Source organism: Cyprinodon tularosa, unplaced genomic scaffold, assembly GCF_016077235.1.
Source record: "Cyprinodon tularosa strain WSP-4 unplaced genomic scaffold, ASM1607723v1 ctg33, whole genome shotgun sequence".
Lineage (NCBI taxonomy): Eukaryota > Metazoa > Chordata > Actinopteri > Cyprinodontiformes > Cyprinodontidae > Cyprinodon > Cyprinodon tularosa.
In genome coordinates this window covers 2,436,945-2,457,122 of record NW_024039041.1, presented here as the reverse complement: position 1 = coordinate 2,457,122, position 20,178 = coordinate 2,436,945, and the positions used below count along the sequence as shown (strand labels likewise).

Sequence of the window (20,178 nt, the reverse complement as noted above, 5' to 3'; positions counted from 1 at the left end):
CATAGGAACCAGTTCCTATAGTTTGCTATATTATAAAGAAAATCAGAGTTGATTTATTTATGTTTTTTTATCAATTAAACATCACACTTAATTTTATACAATCTTTTTTTTTTATATATGAATTGAAATAAAATCACACAAAGTTCCTTTAAGAAAGTATTTCTAGAACTGGCTGCTACCAAACAGGTTGGTGTTCCTGTGTTAAGATGCAGAAATACCAGTTTAACTGCATGATTACCAGAGGTGTCGAGTAACGACGTACAACTACTTTGTTACTGTACTTAAGTACACTTTTTAGGTATCTATACTTTACTCCATTACTTATTTTTCTTCCTACTTCTGACTTCTACTCATTACATTTTCACACAAGTATCTGTACTTTCTATTCCTTACATTTTTAAAACAAACATTACAAGTTACTCTTGGCTTCGGTTTTATGTTTATAAATATTTATTTCACGTCATGTGTGCCATCCAATGCAGATCATTGGCGCCATCCACATCTAGTGAAAACTAGGGTAATTGGATGAGTCATAACGCAAACACTCATTGGTTAGCTAAAGGAAATCATCAGAAGCAAGCAGGTGCTCTTCAAACTGCAAACGTTAATTATCTATACCATGCTGCAATTTAGGGTTAAGAAAAGATGTTGAAATGTCAGAAAGGTCGGACACAGGCGAGAGCGTATCAGGAGACTGAGACCTCCCTCATCCTTGGCCCTATGAAATAATTTTTCTAAATAGCCAAAAAATTAAGCTTTCTATTTATTTAGTGGCATCTGGCTGTTTTTTTAAAGGTTAATTTATACTTCATACATTAAGTAGTTTTTGAAACACATACTTCTTCCCTTTTACTTGAGTAAAGAGGTCAAGCTGATACTTCAACTTTTACCAGAGTGTTTTTAAACTGCAGTATCTATACTTCTACTTAAGTAACAAATGTGTGTACTTTTGACATCACTGCTGATTACACTCAGTGGGGTTTAACAAAGCACTCAACTTGGTTTTCTTTCAGCAATGATTTAATTCTTTGAGTAATATGATGAAACAGTTGGACTTCCACGCAGTAAAGTACACAGCACTACACAGCCTGAAACACAACCATAAAAACTTAAAAAAAAAAAAAAAAAAACAACAATAAAAAATAATGCTGGCAATAAATAGACTGATTTTCTTAAATTTATATTCAATACTCTTCTGTACAGATGGTCTTAATTTCAATACAATAACAGAGCAATATTCAGGAGAAGCAACACGGCAACACAGAGAGGCTGTAAACGTAAAAATGTACACACACGCACACAGAGTCAGCGACCATGCAGAGGATCCAGAGTATGCCTATATGAGGCGACGAATAATGAATACAGTACATCTTTCTCTTTTTACCTCCACAAGTAATTTCACACACACTCACACACTTGCACGTTCACCCACAGAGGATCACGGGGGGGGGAAAGCACATGATGTCTGGGAAAACACGGAGGTGGAATGTGTTCAGAGGTGGAGGAGTCGAGAGTTGGAGGGATCGAACAGGAGAGGTGTGAGCCTATTCTTCCAACGTGCGGAAGCCGTTCTGCATGTCCTCCAGCAGCTGAGCGTATTCTGCCTTAATCTTGGCCTCACCGTCCTTAACTGGGTCCTGTAAACACACAGACACTTCATTAAACGCTGCTACTTTGAAATTAAATAAATTAAAAATCAAACATTTTCAATCAAGTTTATGCAAGAGTGATAATTTTCACCCAAATTCACCTTGAACTTCATAGAGCTAATCCTGTAGAGGATCTCTCCCATGTGCTCCCGGATCATGGCCCAGGTGATCTTGTTGTCGCTCTGGGCTGTGGTCTCCACCGCATGCCGGGCCATGTCATAGAAAGCTATAGTGTTGGACAGAATGCCCACCGTCTTGTAGAAGGGGCAAAACCTGAGGCCATCAGAAAAAGCTTCTTAAACTACATTCAGCTCAGGTTATTAAATCGAAAAGTTTTAAAATCACAGAAATACGAAAACAGTGGCAGGTTCCCAAGCTGTGATGCTACCTGTCATATGGAGTGTAACCGTTCTGCTGCAGGAAGTCATCTTTAAGCAGTTTGGCCACTTCCAGCGTGATTTTATCGGTTTCTGCCAATGAGGCCTATCAAAGGGAAGTTACATTTTTATTCATGCTGATTTATATCAGTCTCAAAACAAGTGAAAAACAAAATATATTTTGGTACCTTTCCAACAAGCTGTACGATCTCAGCAAGGTCTTCTTCCTCCTGCAGGATTTCCTTTGCTTTGGTACGCAGCGGCACAAACTCTGGGAAGTGCTTGTCGTAGTATTCGTCCAGAGCGCGAGTGTATTTGCTGTAGCTGATCAGCCAGTTGACAGACGGGAAGTGCTTCCTCTGAGCAAGCTTCTTATCCAGACCCCAGAACACCTGAGGAGGGGATGTGTTAATCACTTGAAGCCTTTGCATCTGACAGAAGGGCTTATTTCATAGGTCCACAACTGGATGACAGTATATTTGCTTACCTGCACAATACCAAGAGTGGCTGAAGTAACAGGATCGGAGAAGTCACCACCAGGAGGCGATACACTGAGAACACAGCAGAAGGCTAATTCAACAACCATGTTCAACAAGTCACCATCTACATAAAAAAATGTCCCCTAATCTCCTACACATTTTATATCTTAAAGAACAATTCTCAACTTCCCAGAGCTCATTAATGTTTACTGCAAAATATAAAGAAAAAAAAAATCATACTGATTTTGTAGGAAGTGAACACAGATGGTGAAGACAGCAAAACAGAAACTGTGAGAAAGGAATTAAAGAAGGAAAACAAGACAGAAAGAAAATAGAAAAAAACAAAAAAATACTAAAGGACAGAAAGAAAGGGAACGCAAGGAAGGAGAGAATTGATGCAGGATACAAGAACAGAAGGAAAGCAGGACAGTGCATAGGAATATGTGTATTTCCCACAATACGTATAGGCACAGCCCACCTCACAGGGTTCAACACAAATACATTTCCGTGCCACGTGCTAATGTAAACCTTCTTTTAGTTTTATAATGGAGAGCTTCAGTCATTAGCTGAATTTCTACAACTTTGTTTTTTGTATTTCTTTTACAGAACGCTGTTTTCCCAATTTGACCAGCGTCATTTAAATGCTCATCCATCATCTAATGATGTGTGCATGGTTGATGCCTGTTCGGATTAAGCACAGCCGTCCCAGCCTCCTTTTCCTATCCTGGACAATTTAAAAGGTATTTGGATCGAGACAGTAAAAAAAAAAAAAAAAAAAAAAAAGAAGAAAGGAACCAGCAAGATGGAGAAACACAAGTAAAGAAGCAAAGACAAAAATTGTGACAGAGGTAAGATTATAAGGTGGATCATAAGGAATGAAACAAGGTGTCAGAGAAGATAAAGAAGGACGAGGGAAGGCGGGATCCAACGTTTAGATAATTGGATGGGGAAATGGAAATATATATTCATACTCTTATTTTTTCATCCTCCCTAAACAGACAGATTAAAATCCCACCAGTGTGCAGGAAATCTGTGTCTCCCTCTAGTGACACAAAGGTGTACTCACGCTCCAACAATGCTGACACTGCCTTCCCTCTCAGGGTTGCCCAGACACTTCACTCTCCCTGCACGCTCGTAGAAGGAGGCGAGTCGGGCGCCCAGGTAGGCCGGGTATCCACTGTCTGAGGATGGGAAAAGTCAGTTATCATCTTCCTTTCCTTTTCTTATTTAGATCCAAATAAAGATCTATAAAAAGGAGCATTGTCTGCATCACAGCTCAGTTGGTTTAATTGTTCATTAATCGAAAGCAAGAGGCGTCAGAATTAAAATTGTGTAACAATATGAGACCAAAAACTGAAACAGCTGAAGTTCTTCCCCTTGTGATGCTTTTATACAGCAGGTTCTACAGGGATGCATTCTTGGGCTTTAGTTTAGATCTTCCCTGAGAGGAAGTGAGACTTACTGTTTCATAAATTCAGAGAAATAGTGAAAGATGATATTCATGCAATCAGAAATGGTAGCTGGTGCTTCTCGTTTAAAAAACTAGAACACATTTTAATAGAAACATAGCTCTCAAACACAAGGGAAGAGAAGATGTCAGTCAAATATAAGTTAATCATTTGCAGAGTCTGTTGTATTTTCAGCCTGCTTCTGTGCACGCTGCCCTGACTTTAGACTTTAGAAGGATTGTGAGGCATGTTGTGCCTCATTATATAAACAGAGCAAGATCTTTTCTTTACTATAAAACTTACCAGCAGGCATTTCTGCTAAACGCCCTGAAATCTCCCTGAGAGCTTCGGCCCAACGTGAGGTGGAGTCGGCCATCATGCTCACGTTGTATCCCATGTCTCTGAAGTACTCAGACAATGTGATCCCTGCAGAAACAAATGTATTCTGAGCTCAAAAGAACTATAAACATAAAAGTCAATGATTAGGGTTCTTGGTATTTAAAGTGTCAAGCAAAAGTATTACAACTACCTGAAATTTGTCATGTTACAACCATCGAATTTCCCATATTTATGGAGACTCACAGAACTTAGAATGAAATTTTCAAAAGGGAAAAAGCTATAAATTATAATTTTTTTAAACATTTGACAAATAAGAAAAATATCTCCACTCTTCCTCTATAGCAGGGGTAACCAATTAAAAATCAGTGGGGTCCAAATAAAGGAAATCATCAACCAGTAAAGGTCTGAACCTCTTTTTTAATTATAGTCTGTTATTTATACAGAATTTAACACTGAAATAAAATGAGATTTTTATGCATCCATGTTATACATTGGCTTTTTAAATGAAAAAAAAAGAAATTTTTTTAATATTTAATTTTAAATTAAGCGTTCATTTCCGCATGTTTGCTTCTGAATTTAGAAATAATGTTGCCCATGCGCTCCTTGTACTTAGAGGAAGTAGGAGCGGAGCAAGACGGGAGGGACAGCGGAGGCTATAGGCTTTGCGCAGGAGGTCTGCAACGGAGCGGGGCAGAGCGGAGACGGAGAATGTGGGATTATGGGGTTAGACACTGTCGTCAGACAACATGCAGTAATCTATAAATGTTTTAAATCAGGATGGGTCCGGATTAGCCAGCAGGTGGGTCCAGATCCGGACCGCGGTCCGCTAATCTGTGACCTCTGATCTATAGTTACTTTATCTGTGACTAGCTTCTCTATCCTCACTAAGTTACAGCATTCCCACAGTATGATGCTGCACCACCACACACACAAACTTTGAAATCAATGTATGATGGCTTTCTTTCAAAAAATAATTGCAATTCTTGCATCAAATAATCATGGGTGGTTACCTAAATCAGTTTGCAGAGGTGGACAGCCATGTCTCGGTTAGTCCACATTTATATCACTCTCAGATGATGAACATAGATCCGCTCTTTGAGGTGTTTAAAGCCCCTAACTCGTCTGCTGTGTTCTTTGATCTAGTAAATAGGCTGAATATAAATGCAGGCCAGACTTTAGATTTTTAATTAGAAATAAATCAAAGGTTTAGGTATTTCCATCCCCTCTGCAATCTGCTTCATGTAAGTCTATAACATTAAATACACTGAGGTTTATGGTTGGAGTGCGACCAGCGAGCTCAAAGGGACATCAATACTCTCACGAGTGAGTGGTATTTCTGGCTTCACCTGTGTAAATAGAGGCCTCTCTGGCAGCTACAGGCATGTTGGAGGTGTTTGCCACCAGTGCTGTTCTCTTCATGATGCTCTCCGTCTTTCCATCCACCTCCATCGTTAGCTGGTGATAGGTCAGCGCCGTCAGTTACATCCAGCTTGACTTTTACTTGCTTTAAAACCTGACACACGATAAAACCCCTGAGCTCACCTCTGGGAAGTCTCGCAGTACTTCTGACATCTCGTTACCACGCTCCCCGCAGCCTACGTAGATGATGACATCGCTGTTAGAATACTTGGACAGTGACTGCGAGATGACGGTCTTTCCACAGCCGAAGGCTCCTGGGATGGCTGTGGTTCCTCCTTGCACACATCTTAACACAAAAAAAAATGGAAAAGGGTTAAGAGAATCTTTTCCAAACATCTGAAAAGGAAAGCTCTGAGAGAGGATGTGAAGCTTACGGGAAAAGGGCGTCCAGTACCCTCTGTCCGGTCAGCAGTGGGTGATTTGCAGGCAGCTTCTCTGTGACAGGTCTTACCTGTCTGACAGGCCACACCTGCACCATGGTAAACTTCTCCTTCACGCCCTCGAACTCCAGCTCCATCACCACATCCTAAGACAGCGAGACAGTAGTTTGAAACAAAGCAAAGCTCCACGGATGCTTGGTGAAAACTCCCTTAGGACTGGATGCGCCCAACTTACAGAGATGTCATAGCTTCCAGGTGGAGCCACATAGGTCACTGTACCTCTGTTCTTCGGGGGGAGCATTATTTTGTGCTTAATGAGGGAGTTCTCATAGACCATTCCATAGATGTCTCCTCCTGTGATATGACTGCCGACCTAATTATAACAAAATGGCAGATCAATACAGCACAGATGCCTTAGCTGAAGAACATGCGGAAGAATCTTTACCCGCAGGCTCTTGCTTGGGGAAAACTCCCATTTCAGGTCTCGGTTGAGGGCACCTATGTTGACTCCTCTGGGGATATAGATGCTTTTTGTCATGTCATTGATGTCTTTTAAAGGTCGCTGGATACCATCAAAGATCGACCCCATGATCCCTGGACCCAACTCGACAGAGAGAGGCTTTCCTGTCCGCAGTACGGGGTCTCCCACTGACACACCGGCTGAATTCACACTCAGGAAAACCCACCGAGAATGACAAAGAGTGGTCGTCTCCAAAAAGAGCTAATCTATTTAAACCAAACTAAAATAGCTGTGACAGCAAAATTGGGTTTTACTTTTCTTGTCGTGCATCCCTAGACTAGATGGATGCCTGTAAAATATAAGGATACACGTCTCCTCATAGACCTGGATGGTGGCCATGTCTCCCTCCAGCCTGATGATCTCCCCCACCAGCTCGCAGTGACCAACACGGACAAGCTCATACATGGCTGCTCCTGCCATGGCCGTGGCTGTCACCACTGGGGAAAAATGTAAAAAAGAATTGCGATTAAATCATATCCTTATATGAAATATATATTAAATGACTTCCTTTCAGAAAAAAGGAGTCTAAACTGAATTTTAGAAGTATGACATGGCATTATTCAAGAACCAAGACAAAAAACACATAACATGTCAGAGGTTCGCTTGTTTCATGAATTTACTTTGATGCATTTTTTTTTAAATATGATTTCAAACAGTCAAAAAAAGAGCCGGTGAGGATGAGTAAGGAATGGAGCCTCAATGGTTTCCTTTGAGTAATTGTGCTAAATCAACTGTATATCTGACAAAGAGACAGATCTTGCACGGTTTGATTAAGATCTAATAGCTGCAACTAAACTAAGCAACTTTTTCAGGGTCAAAGAGCATTAATCTGAGAAGCAGCTCACAATAACTCTGGAGGAGCTGCAGAGGTTAAAAGTTTAGGTGTGAAAACTTTACTCAACAGTTGGTTACTCTCTTCAAAATGTGGCCTTAACAGAAGAATGATGGAAAGAAAATCATAAGGTTGAGTTAAGGTTTTCCCCAGGCCCTGTGGGAAACACTGTTAGCATTTTATGGGCTACATCTGGTAGGGGCTTCCAACAGTGAGACCAGGAACATGCAGTCAGAGCTACCAAGTAATAAGTCTCATCTGTTATATAGCAAGACTTTGATGTCCATGTATGGTTTCCATTCAATTTAACTGATCTGGACCAACAGACGCAAAAACAACCTAGAAATAAGTATAAAATTCTTAAATTAAGTGCATTTACCCTTAATTTGAGTAGTAGTAGGTATTAGTTTTTTGCACTTGAAATAAGACAATGCTATTGTTTTTTTTTTTTTTTTCTTATTTTAAGTGTAAATTTTCCTGTTCCATAGGTAAAGTGTTTCACTTACCTCCTCAAATTAAGAAAAAAAACGCACTTATTTTTCCTTAGATAGAAGACTTTAATTTCACTGTATGATCTGGTTGAATTGTCTCTGTATAAAGTGGCTCGAGATAACGTGTTTTGAATATAAATAAACTGAACTGAATAATGTTAAGAAAAAATGAATTATTTATATGAAAAATTTTTGTAGTATATGAAAACAAATAAGAAGTGTTTAATTTGAAATTTTATGCTGATAAAGTCAGGTGTGAATATGTAGGCTCGTGGTGGCCCACCTGGTCCAGAGACGCCATGAACATATCCAAACTGGCTCTCTCGCTCCTCATCCCTGATTCTGGGCAGCTTGGACAAGTCCATCTTCACTGGTTAGTATCCTGACCAGAAAAAGAAAGAAAAAAAAGAACACATTTGAGATGCAATGACTAATTTGTTTATTTCAATTAATTCAACAAAAGCTAAAACAGATACTGAATATTTCTCCTTTAATGTCACCATTCATCTGAATAAATCAGCTTTCAAAAGACCAAATACATATATATCCACTGAGAATAAAAATTTCCTAAACAAATATAGCAAAACATTTGTGGTTAAATCCTTTGCTGCACAAACTGTTCAGCTCAGGCAGCAGCAGCCCAAGCTGTCAGCGGTCGTGACAAACCCATCCCCCAATGCAGCCGACTCCACTGTTAACTTAAAAAAAAAGCAGCTTAAAAAGAACCCAATGTTTTAATTCGTTCTTCTTAAATAAGGTAAACATAATAAAGATAATGCAGCTTTAGGCACCCGCTATTTCTTGTTCTCCTTGTGTCCTTTTATGCCCTTCTTACTGATGTACACATCTCTCTTCCTGCTTACGCCTGGCTGCTCCTAACCATCTGGGAATGAGTGAAGCAGCGCCCCCAACAGACAAACAGGAGAACTGCAAGAATCAAAGCTAGGGAGACGCTGCTTCTCTGATATACACTATATTGCCAAAAGTATTTGCTCACCTGCCTTGACTCACATATGAGCTTAAGTGACATCCCGTTCCTAATCCATAGGGTTCAATATGACGTCGGTCCACCCTTTGCAGCTAGAACAGCTTCAACTCTTCTGGGAAGGCTGTCCACAAGGTTTAGGAGTGTGTTTATGGGAATTTTTGACCATTCTTCCAGAAGCGCATTTGTGAGGTCGCACACTGATGTTGGACGAGAAGGCCTGGCTCTCAGTCTCCGCTCTAATTCATCCCAAAGGTGTTCTATCGGGTTGAGGTCAGGACTCTGTGCAGGCCAGTCAAGTTCATCCACACCAGACTGTGTCATCCATGTCTTTATGGACCTTGCTTTGTGCACTGGTGCACAGTCATGTTGGAAGAGGAAGGGGCCAGCTCCAAACTGTTCCCACAAAGTTGGGAGCATGGAATTGTCCAAAATGTCTTGGTATGCTGAAGCATTCAGAGTTCCTTTCACTGGAACTAAGGGGCCAAGCCCAGCTCCTGAAAAACAACCTCACACCATAATCCCCCCTCCACCAAACTTTACACTTGGCACAATGCAGTCAGACAAGTACCGTTCTCCTGGCAACCGCCAAACCCAGACCCGTCCATCAGATTGCCAGATGGAGAAGCGCGATTCGTCACTCCAGAGAACGCGTCTCCACTGCTCTAGAGTCCAGTGGCGGCGTGCTTTACACCACCGCATCCGACGCTTTGCATTGCACTTGGTGATGTATGGCTTGGATGCAGCTGCTCGCCCATGGAAACCCATTCCATGAAGCTCTCTGCGCACTGTTCTTGAGCTACATGAAGTTTGGAGGTCTGTAGTGATTGACTCTGCAGAAAGTTGGCGACCTCTTCGCACTATGCGCTTCAGCATCCGCTGACCCCGCTCCGTCAGTTTACGTGGCCTACCACTTCGTGGCTGAGTTGCTGTCGTTCCCAAACACTTCCATTTTCTTATAATACAGCTGACAGTTGACTGTGGAATATTTAGGAGCGAGGAAATTTCACGACTGGATTTGTTGCACAGGTGGCATCCTATCACAGTTCCACGCTGGAATTCACTGAGCTCCTGAGAGCGACCCATTCTTTCACAAATGTTTGTAAAAACAGTCTGCATGCCTAGGTGCTTGAATTTATACACCTGTGGCCATGGAAGTGATTGGAACACCTGATTCCAATAATTTGGATGGGTGAGCAAATACTTTTGGCAATATAGTGTATTTCAGTCTAAATCAAACTGCCTCCAAAAAAATAAATATAGAGAAATATAGAGAGTCAAGGGAATTTTGTGTAAATGGAAGTGAATAAACCTGGATAAATCTATGGATACGTGTCAGAGTCAGTCAAGATGTTAAAAGATCTCTTAGTGTACAATTTGAAGAACTTCTGTCTTCTCAACTATCACTACAGCATCTGCTTCAATTAAAACGAAACGGCGTAAACATACCGTATTCTATCATTTGATCAGTTTTTTCTATTCTATCATCTGATCTGTTTTTTTTTCCTCAACCATAAAAAATTTCTAAAGCACAAAAAGAAGATACAAACATACATAAAAAACATCATTGCAATGGTGACAGCAATAATCCACACTAGGGTTGTCAAAAGTATCAATACTCAAAAAAGTATCGATACTGAAATGTTGTATCCGGATACAATACTCATTTTCAAAAGTATCGAGTACCAGTCGCACCTAATCAGTCATTCATCTAAAGTGCAGAATAGAGGAAAATGCACTTTCTGAACACTGTGTGATTAAATAATATTGTGTACTTTTCAGTTTCAGACTTTTTTTGTAACAGTTGCAGCTGCTGAGAATTACTTTTTGTTTCTTAACCGGTTTGGCTAGCGTCATTGTTATGTGTGCAAAGCATAGCCAAGTAAGGAAAACTTAATTTTAATTTTGTTAATTTTTTTTCAAGCTTGCTATATACTGTGCACAGCAAACAACCTCAAAATGTTGTTCTTATTGTTTATTGTATTTATTTATTTATTGTATTTTAATTATTAATCAAAATTTTTCTGTTGAAATTTTATCCTTGTGGTATCGAAAATGGTATCGAGTATCGAATATTTTCCTTAGTATCGGTATCGAGTTGAAAAGTTTAGTATGGTGACAACCCTAATCCACACACACAATAAAAAAAAACTACATTAAATCAGATCAATGCTTTTAGATATCTAGGCTTGATGGAATTCAAATTGGACATCAAAAGAGAAAAGAAAGGGGATTTAAATGATTTTGACTGATGATTGATGGTGCCAGGTTAGCAAAATGCTGACTTTCACACACAACCTTATCTTTAGTTTATAAAGGAATGGAGTAAAAAAAATAAAAGGTTGTCAGATGAGAACAAGCAGATGGCTTGACCACAGACGGTGTTACTACAGTCGGCTCAGAACGCAGAAGTGAGTTTAACAATCGTGGGGGAAGTTTTGTTGGCACACCTTAGTACTAAATACTCATCAATAAAAACTCAGTAAACCCAATATTGCTGACCATGTTTTCTTTCCCCTTTCTGACTATGGCGTACCCATCCTGGTTATTTCCACCATGTCACAAAGCTTCAATGATCTTAAGCTGACTTAATAAACATAAAAAATTAGCTACCGGCCACCCAAGTTGGATGGGATGAGTTGGAAAGGACATTTGGATCACTAATGTGCTGCTGACAGAAATGTCAGGAATCTTTGAGGAATTCAAATTTAACTTTTAGATGAAGAACTAAAGCAGTCCCAAAGAAGAAAAAAGAGGATCCAAGCCAGAACATGTGGCTGAAAACTCTATATATGAGTACATTATAACCCAAGTTTGATCACTGCTTATGGTTTGGTCTTGCTTCTGAAAAAATATTTTTCAAACTCAAATTCACTTTGTAGCTGAGCTTTATTATCACTACAGGGCATATGATAAAGTCTAATGTCTGTGTTTAAAGCCCTTTTAAGCAATGGCACAGACTTCATAATAAGCTTTCTACAGCAGCTTACTGCTCACCTCACCAATTTTATAAATATGATGTGAATTGTAATACGACACTTCAAAATAAAACTATTTTCTCCTAACCTTAGGTGCATGATCTAAGAACTGAGACTTTAACCTCTACTTGGTCATATGACTCTGGCACATGACTGCCTTTCCACACTCTTTTTAGGAAGTGGAAAATGAGCAAAAAGACTAAACTGGGAAGTCAACAATTTAGGCTGTGTGGAAACTCTGGGGAAGCTTTACCACCTGACAGCAGCTGATCCACAGAAGATGGATAAGAACTGATTGAAAAAAGAGGGAGAAAGTGTCCCAATGTCTGATTTTACATAGGAAACCTCTTGTTCATCAAATAGAGATCAATTTAGTTTGTTGTTTTACGTTTGTTTCGTATGCAGAAGTCAAGGGACTAGCTTCATATGTTACATATATGTGATATGGTCACCCAGAACATTTTACATGATAATGTTAACTCAAAAGCAAGCAAATGTTTTAAGCTAGCCCATATGTAAACAGAAGCAGTTTTAATACCTAAAAAAGAGCAGTGACCGTCTGATGATGTGTTTCTAGCTTAAATATAAGATTTAATCCAGACTTTAGCAGTCAGGAAGGTTTTGAATCAAAATATTAGGATATGTGAGATGAATTTAAACAGCAAAGCTGAATTAAGCAGGTTTGTAACCATAATTCAGTTTCATATAAAATAATAGCAGGATGCCTCTTTAGGCCTGGTTTAAAAAAAATGCTGCCTCTACCGTTTTTTCGATACAGCTATGCGGTTTTATTTTAATGCCTCGCGCACCGAAACATTTTCTGTTTTGAATGACGAACCCAAGGAAATGAAGATAAATATAAATATATTTACCGTCCGGTCGTGAAGAGGATTTTTAGTGTCTTGCCTCAAAGGAGAGAAGCTCGCTAGTGCGGTGCGTGACAGCAAGCGGAGGTCAGCTGACTTCATTCACTCGTCGTTCTTTTTTTTTTTTACTGCAAGGCCCTGGTAACTATCGCCATTTTGGATCCACCCCCTGTACCAACGGTGGGAATTTCGTATATTTTTTAGGATTCAGAATGTTTGGCTCAATTCACATGGAATCTTGATATCTTCACAAATGTACGTACATTTTGTCTCACATTTGTCTTTTATTTTGTACCTTTCTGATGCTACAGTTACCATACATAATGTTTTGAAAAACAACAAATATTACCGAGACAAAACAGTACTCCATTATTTAGAAGCTGATTACGATAGTTCATTTAATGAGCTGGATCATCTAGCTGGCTCGGTCATGAACGGAAAACAAATAGGTTACGTTTTAAAGCTACAGTGTGTAATAATTACAGGGATATGCAGTCAGAAATGTAATATATTATACATAACTATGTTATTTATCATCATCTACGAGCTCAGCCTCTTAACCTTAATATTTGCGTTGCCTTAGAATTCGTTATTTATAATTACATAGGAGCGGGTCTCGCAGCCATGGAGGCAGACATCTTTGCGCTACGGCAGCGCAGAGCCCACAAACTAGCGATTGCGAGATCGCCCATTACGCTCGAAAGTAACTACGGCAAGTTAAGAGAGATGAACTGAGACGGTACTGACCAATAGATGGCAGTATTATGCCTGAGAATACTATCTGTAAAATTATCCATGTAAACAAACCTCATCACTTGAGAAGGTAGGTGATGCGAACGTCGTGGAAGACATTTTGTCCCGTAACGCTCGCCGTACTGTTGGGGGGGAGAAGCGGTGGGGGGGCGATGTTCATGTGCTGCGGTCTGCAGTCTGGACGTTAGATGTCGCTAAAAATTACACACTGTAGCTTTAAAGGGCAAATGCTAATTTCTTCAAATGGTTTCACATCATACATTATAATTAGAATTTTCAAAGTCAGAATAACGAGGTTCAAAAATATAACTAAGGCATACAAAATCGATCAAAAAAGTATGCTATAAATTCATTTCTAAAGTTATAATTTTAAAATCCACAATAGAAATGTGGGATCTTAAAAGTCTCGATTTTGACATTGTAATTCTTAACTAAGTTTTCCTTTTTATTCTAAATGTTATAAAATATTTTAATATTCCCTTTTTGTGTGTCTTGATTCCTGTAAATCTTGCCTTTACCCTGGTTTTAGACTTGTAGGCTTGTTTTGGTTGGACCTCTTAAACAAAAAAAGAATACTAACTCTAGGTTTAATATTTCACCCAAGTCACTTTTAGCTAATATTTGTATTATACAGCCTCGTTTATCGCCGTTTCATTGTAACATGTTATTCAGTAAGGATCAGCCTAACAGACATTACTCAGGGCATAGAGCCCGTGGTGACGCCATGGGTTCAGGGTTGACAGGCTGCCGTGCTAGCGTGTGGCGGCTAAGCTAACGGCAACCGTCGCTACATGTGGAGGGTAGAACGGGAGGCATTCCTGTCCCTGTATCATTTCAATTTCTTGATATTTACTCCTAAGCAACCATTACGTCAAGGCTAATCTCAAACAGGGATATTATTTGTGTAAAATGAAAGGGTGAGTCCAAGCTTTTTGAGCCCCGAATATGTAGCTTAGCACGACCAAAGTTTTTCATGCCTGTTTTTTTTTTTCTTTAAAAGGGAGGCGGGCATGGGGAACGACGAAGCAAACTGATAAAATGATTCTGTTCAGGTCTATAATGTGGGGGACATGGGCAACTGTAGAGTTAATGAAACATTTTTTGTCGTGTTTTTTCTTTTATCTTAAGCCGCTTTTCGGTTCACTTGCATTGCTAACATGCTAAGCTAACCAGTTAGTGCTACTAGTGGGAGGCTGAGTCAGTAAAGCTTCAAAAACAGAGCTAAGCTAAAAAGGCAGTGCTTGATTATTGGATGATTTCTAAGTATTATGGAAATATCATAACGTATTCTGTCAAATCAGAAACTAAATAATTAAAAATGTGTGTACATAGTCTGCGTATTTTAGTTGAAACTTGTCGGTATGTTAGGTCAACTTCAGCTTCCTAAGTGTAACTTGATCTGTCAAAGTAACTGCGGTATGAAGTTTTTATTTATAGCCATTCATTGTGTTATTTGTGGCCAAGATCTTATATAAGTTAAGGAGAAATAACGCTAGACTCTGAAGAGTATAACTTTTTTTTACTGTACATTCCTGTGAATAACACACGTGATCAGGAGCCCTTTCTAGATGTCCAGAGGTCCTATAAATACTACACAAGAACTCTGACAGAGATAAAGCAGAGAGTTCAGGGTCCCCTACTCTTAAAATAAATCTAACAAGTTTGATTTTAACTCTTCATAGATGTTTCTCATTAAACAATTTAACCTCAATTAAGATGGAATTTGTCATCTGCAATGTCTTATCTTGCAGTTTAGTTGTAAATCAAGTTAAAACCCAAAGCTCCATTCCACATGTGCTTCTGTTGACATCGCATAAAGCAGCAGCTCAGTGTGCTGTTCCTTTCTTTAAGAGTTTTAAATACAATTCTCAAAAAAAAAAATTCTATTCGTATTTTATTATTCATTATTCCGCATCCTGCTAGGTGTATGGTTCTTAGAAAATCATAGGTACTCACAATTATGAAATGAGCTGAGCTGAATCATCTTTTTGTAAATGTATCTCTTGCAGAGTTGGTCTGCAAAGCAAAGTAAGACACAATCCTACTACATTGGTGCCCCTCTTGTCAGCTATTTAACCGTTTTGCTCTTGTTCCAGTAGCCGGATCGAGCTGGGGGATGTTACGCCTCACAACATTAAGCAGCTGAAACGTCTGAATCAAGTCATCTTCCCTGTCAGCTACAACGACAAATTTTACAAAGATGTACTGGAGGTTGGAGAGCTTGCAAAGCTAGGTAAGATGAGTTTTAATGCTTTTGCTAATAGCATCTAAACGAAATTGACATACATAAATAATAAACTAAAGAAAAATAAAACTTCAAGGGGCTGTGCCATGAAAAAGAAAACTTATATAAAAGGAGTAAAGAATTCTTAAAATAAATGTTTTTGCCATGCACTTGAACAGCTAATTAAATGTATCTGTTACTGAATATGCATTTTGGATCATAAAGGTATAGAGGACGATCTTTTATTTCTGAGTGGATCATCTAAATAAGTGGTCCTCCTAATTGTCATTCGCTTTGGTGATATATTTATGCAAGGCCGTCCTTCGTCCTTGTTCCCATTTTCACTTACTGGTGGGGAGTCTGACATAGTGGAAAAATTGCAAATCTTCTTTTGGAAAGTAAGCTTGTATGAGTGATGCAAACAGCAACTTTTAAACAGAGCGTGCACAAGAAGAAATGGGCTCCTTCATGTTCTTGCTTGATAATAGAGTTTAATAGAGCTGCGTGAAGCAGATTTTTTTGACATAGGTGGGGTGTCAGCTTCACACAGCTGTTTAATCAGCGTTCCCTCTTGGGAGCAGGTACAGGGTTGTGTATTTGCATTTCTTTTTTTCTTTTTTTTTTTAAGTGGAGCAGTGCATCTTTTAAAAGATTCACGAAAATCCTCCACTATACCACTATAAGTGTTTCAAGCTTTTATTTCTTGTAATTTGAATGATAGTGAACTAAAGATCATGTAAAATGCTCTGCATATCTAGAACCAGAACTAAACATGGAGAAGCAGCATTTAGTTCCTATGCTCCACTTATCTGGAACAAGCTTCCAGAAAACTGTAAAAGTGCGGAAAGCCTGAGTTCCTTTAAATCAAGACCAAAAACACATTTGTTTAGGATTGCCTTCGACTGTTCTAGTTAAAAAGTTCAACTGAAACATCATTAGTTCAACTTTTTTTATTTTTCTTTAGTCCAACTGTTTTTAATGTTCTTTTTTGTGTCTGCATTTTTTATTTAATTTTATTTTTTCCTACTTGCATTGATTCTGTTTTATTTTCCTATATTTTAATCATGTAAAGCACTTTGCATTGTCTTTGTACTGAATTGTGCTACACAAATAAATTTGCCTTGCCTTGCCTCAGTAACACAATTGTCAATGAATTGGCTTAGAGTACCTTTGGAAAAGTGAACAACTCTAAAATTTTGCCTGAAATTGAAATCTTCTTTTATGTCCATCAAATTTCACTTTTGACTTCAAAAATGTTGATTCTCTTCATCCAGACTGTGCGAACCAAATGAACAACAGAATTGAGTTTGTTTTGAACAGACGTGTGGATCATTGAACAACATACCAGTTATTTTCCTCCCCATATCTGGTAGAGTACTTTTTTCCATATGCATGGTTCCTCATCTTGACTTCAGCTTCAGTCCACTCCTCATGAAGCAGCCCTAAAAAAGTATTTGCAGATTTTGCTTGAAGATCCTATTAAGGTTGTGGCAACCCTTGACATTGGTGTATTTCTTCTATTACCACACCTTTTCCTTCCACTCTTCTTCCTATAAAACATTTTTGGATACAGCACTTGGTGAACAACCAGCTTTTTAGCAATGACCTCAGTGGACCCTTGTAAAGACTACCTCTTCTGAATAAATGTCCAGTCAGCTGCCTTTAGCGTGATTCTGTACTGTCTACTGCCTAAGACTCAGTAAACATTGTGAAGATGTAAAGTTAACCAGTTAATTTTGTCTTGCAGCATACTTCAATGACATTGCAGTGGGGGCTGTGTGCTGCAGAGTGGATCACTCTCAGAACCAGAAGAGGCTGTATATCATGACACTCGGTTGTCTAGCACCCTACCGTAGACTTGGAATCGGTAAGCTGCTCCATTCGTATGTAAATAATGTGGTACTATTTGATTTTCTCTGTATATGAGTTTAAACTTTTGTTTTTTAAATATATGTTAGGTACAAAGATGCTGAACCATGTGCTAAACATATGCGAGAAGGATGGCACTTTTGACAACATTTACCTGTGAGTGTCTACAGGAATAGTTGTTTTTAATGTATGACATGTTAGTTTTGAAAGACGATTTTCAAAAAGGTGATTTAAATGTATATTATTTTGTTGTTGTTGGTTTGTTTATTTACTACTTTTCATATAAGTGAGTCAGTCTTAGGATCAAATTAGATTTTTCACTTGCAGACATTGTCAATTGCTTACAAGCATTAAGGTGTAAGAAGTACATATGCATTTCTTAAAACTTTTTAGTTTTATGCTTTAAGCAACTGATGTCCTAAAATTCATGTAGTTTGTAGGTTAAAAAGAACAGTCAGAGTCAGAATGTTTGCTTTTTAGCAGGGATGTAAATCTACATCCTTATAAAATAGAATAGAACTTTATTGAACTTATCTTTATGCCTGTTCCTTCAAATGATCTAATGGCTTTTTTCTCATTCTACAGTCATGTGCAGATCAGTAACGAGTCAGCTATCGACTTTTACCAGAAGTTTGGCTTTGAGATTATCGAGACAAAAAAGAATTACTACAAGAGGATAGAACCTGCAGATGCCCATGTGTTGCAGAAGAGTCTGCGCAGCCCATGTGCGCCACCCAGTGGAGAGCTTCAGAAAGTAGAGTAGGGGCACACAGCTTTTTTTTTGAGGGGGGGGGAAGAGAAGCACATGTGCCCATCCACACAGAAACAGAACTGTGACAGATGCCCAAGGTCAACACATTCATCAGTTTCTTCAAAAGGACGCTAGAAAGACAAAACAGTTTTCCAGTATAAAAAAAATGCTGCATTTATTTTGCAAAGTTTTTTTTTTCTTCTGCATATTTTATTGTTCCCTTTATTACATTTGGTTATATGAAAAATGGCAGAAAGCTCTGTACCCAACGAATTGGTTTGTCAAGGTGAAAAAGCTTACATTGAACAGACGGGGAGAGTGTGGTGAGGTGGTTGGTGTTCTGTTTTCAAACCTTACCATTTGTTTTAGAGTTGTTTGTTATGCGGTGACCAAACCTTATGGGGACATATCTATATTTTGGAGGAAAAGGAAGCAGTTTGAAGAGTTTGAAAGACCATGCCCCTGGCTGGTGAATTTGGAGTGTTAGCTGGAGCTGATCCATTGAACAGACAAGACTATTTTCTTTCTGGGAAGTTGGAGAGACCAGTTTGTCGATGCGTCCAAATGGGAGAAGCAGAAATGTTTTCCCACGGTACTGACACGACGGAGTCTGAAAAGTTTGGTTGTGGTCGAATTTGTTGGCACCACTCTTAATTTCCAGAGAACCTCTTTTTAATTTAACTCCCCTGAAATGTTATTTTTATTTTTCAGTCTTACACGGCAAACGGTTCAGAGGTTCCCCTGGGTTTACGATTAACAGAGAGAAATATCTTGTGTGTGGGGGAACTGAAGGAGAAGTTGCAGTATTGAAGTGGTTCAGGAATCTCACATGAATATTTAGGGGGTGTATTGATATAGATTGATTGGCTTAAATTGATTTAATTTGAGAATAATTTGCTTAAGGTGGGTAAGTATTCATTTCTTAATCACCTTTAGCTCCCTATGTAGCGACCTTTCAAATAACTTCATCAGGAAGCTTTTGTTATTGCACCCATATGAGGTTTTCATGCCGTTCTGACGGTTTAACCCAGAAGAAGCTCTGACCCCTCTGCATGCAATGAGAGTTGTTCTCTCTACTGTAGTATACGCATGTTTTTGCTTTCTTTGAAGAATTTTATCTTTTCTGGAGCTCTATATTGTAAGACTTTTTAACATCTAAATAAAGGAATTACTATTTGCAGTAAAGGTTGTCTGGGTTTGGTTGATTTCAGCTGCTGTGGAAATAAGTTTCAACTCACAATAATCTAAAGGTAAGACCAAAACCATATATACTGCTTACATTTTTACATGTTTAGCTGTCACACTAACACAAAACATGTAAACACATTGGATAAACCAACACAAAGTAATTCATATTAAAGTGGAAAGAAATATTATGGTTTTTAATATTTTTCCCAAAATTTTTAAAAAAATAGTGTGGGATTTAAATCAGTCCCTTTTTAACTCGATACCACTGAATAAAAGCCATTGCAGCTATGCTCCTGCTAGGTGGTTAAAAATCTATTTAAAAACAAGCTAGAAGGGAGTTCAGACAGACCCAAACCGTAAACATATATATACTATAGAGTTACTTGCATGCATTTCTATTAAATGCTTACAAGAGCCTGCATGAGCCCATTCTTGTGACGCTCTATTTAAAAGTTGCTGTTTGCATCACTCATACAAGCTTACTTCCAAAAGAAGATTTGCAATCATTCCACTGTCGGACTCGCCACCGGTAAGTGAAAATGGGGATGAGCAGATAGGACGGCCTTATGTAAACATCTCCAGAATGATTGACAATTAGGAGGACCACAATCTAAATAGATCATCCACCTG

At 38.8% G+C, this 20,178-nt stretch overlaps 2 protein-coding genes across 4 annotated transcripts; one reads left to right on the top strand and one right to left on the bottom strand.

Annotated features, from left to right (window-relative positions):
- Positions 1 to 1,164: 1,164 nt before the first annotated feature.
- On the bottom strand, positions 1,165 to 12,916 carry atp6v1ab (ATPase H+ transporting V1 subunit Ab). Of its 2 annotated transcripts, none has more exons than XM_038293783.1 (15): positions 12,770 to 12,916; positions 8,218 to 8,316; positions 6,920 to 7,048; positions 6,537 to 6,751; positions 6,327 to 6,464; positions 6,086 to 6,237; positions 5,835 to 5,997; positions 5,639 to 5,747; positions 4,257 to 4,379; positions 3,572 to 3,686; positions 2,514 to 2,577; positions 2,215 to 2,418; positions 2,038 to 2,132; positions 1,751 to 1,922; positions 1,165 to 1,637 (listed from the first exon to the last, which is right to left on the bottom strand). In XM_038293783.1, the coding sequence occupies exons 2-15, from the start codon at positions 8,297 to 8,299 to the stop codon at positions 1,545 to 1,547; spliced, it is 1,854 nt and encodes a 617-aa protein (XP_038149711.1). In that variant the 5' UTR covers positions 8,300 to 8,316; positions 12,770 to 12,916; the 3' UTR covers positions 1,165 to 1,544. The 2 variants fall into 2 exon arrangements, with proteins under 2 accessions (XP_038149711.1, XP_038149712.1); XM_038293784.1 differs by lacking the exon at positions 12,770 to 12,916 and adding an exon at positions 8,726 to 8,823.
- A 1,320-nt stretch (positions 12,917 to 14,236) lies between these two features.
- On the top strand, positions 14,237 to 19,545 carry naa50 (N-alpha-acetyltransferase 50, NatE catalytic subunit). Of its 2 annotated transcripts, none has more exons than XM_038293749.1 (5): positions 14,237 to 14,433; positions 15,616 to 15,749; positions 17,488 to 17,607; positions 17,699 to 17,765; positions 18,195 to 19,545. In XM_038293749.1, exons 1-5 carry the CDS (start codon positions 14,426 to 14,428, stop codon positions 18,370 to 18,372), a joined length of 507 nt encoding a protein of 168 aa, XP_038149677.1. In that variant the 5' UTR covers positions 14,237 to 14,425; the 3' UTR covers positions 18,373 to 19,545. The 2 variants fall into 2 exon arrangements, with proteins under 2 accessions (XP_038149677.1, XP_038149676.1); XM_038293748.1 differs by having other exon boundaries at positions 14,238 to 14,433; positions 15,613 to 15,749.
- The last annotated feature ends 633 nt before the right edge of the window (positions 19,546 to 20,178 follow it).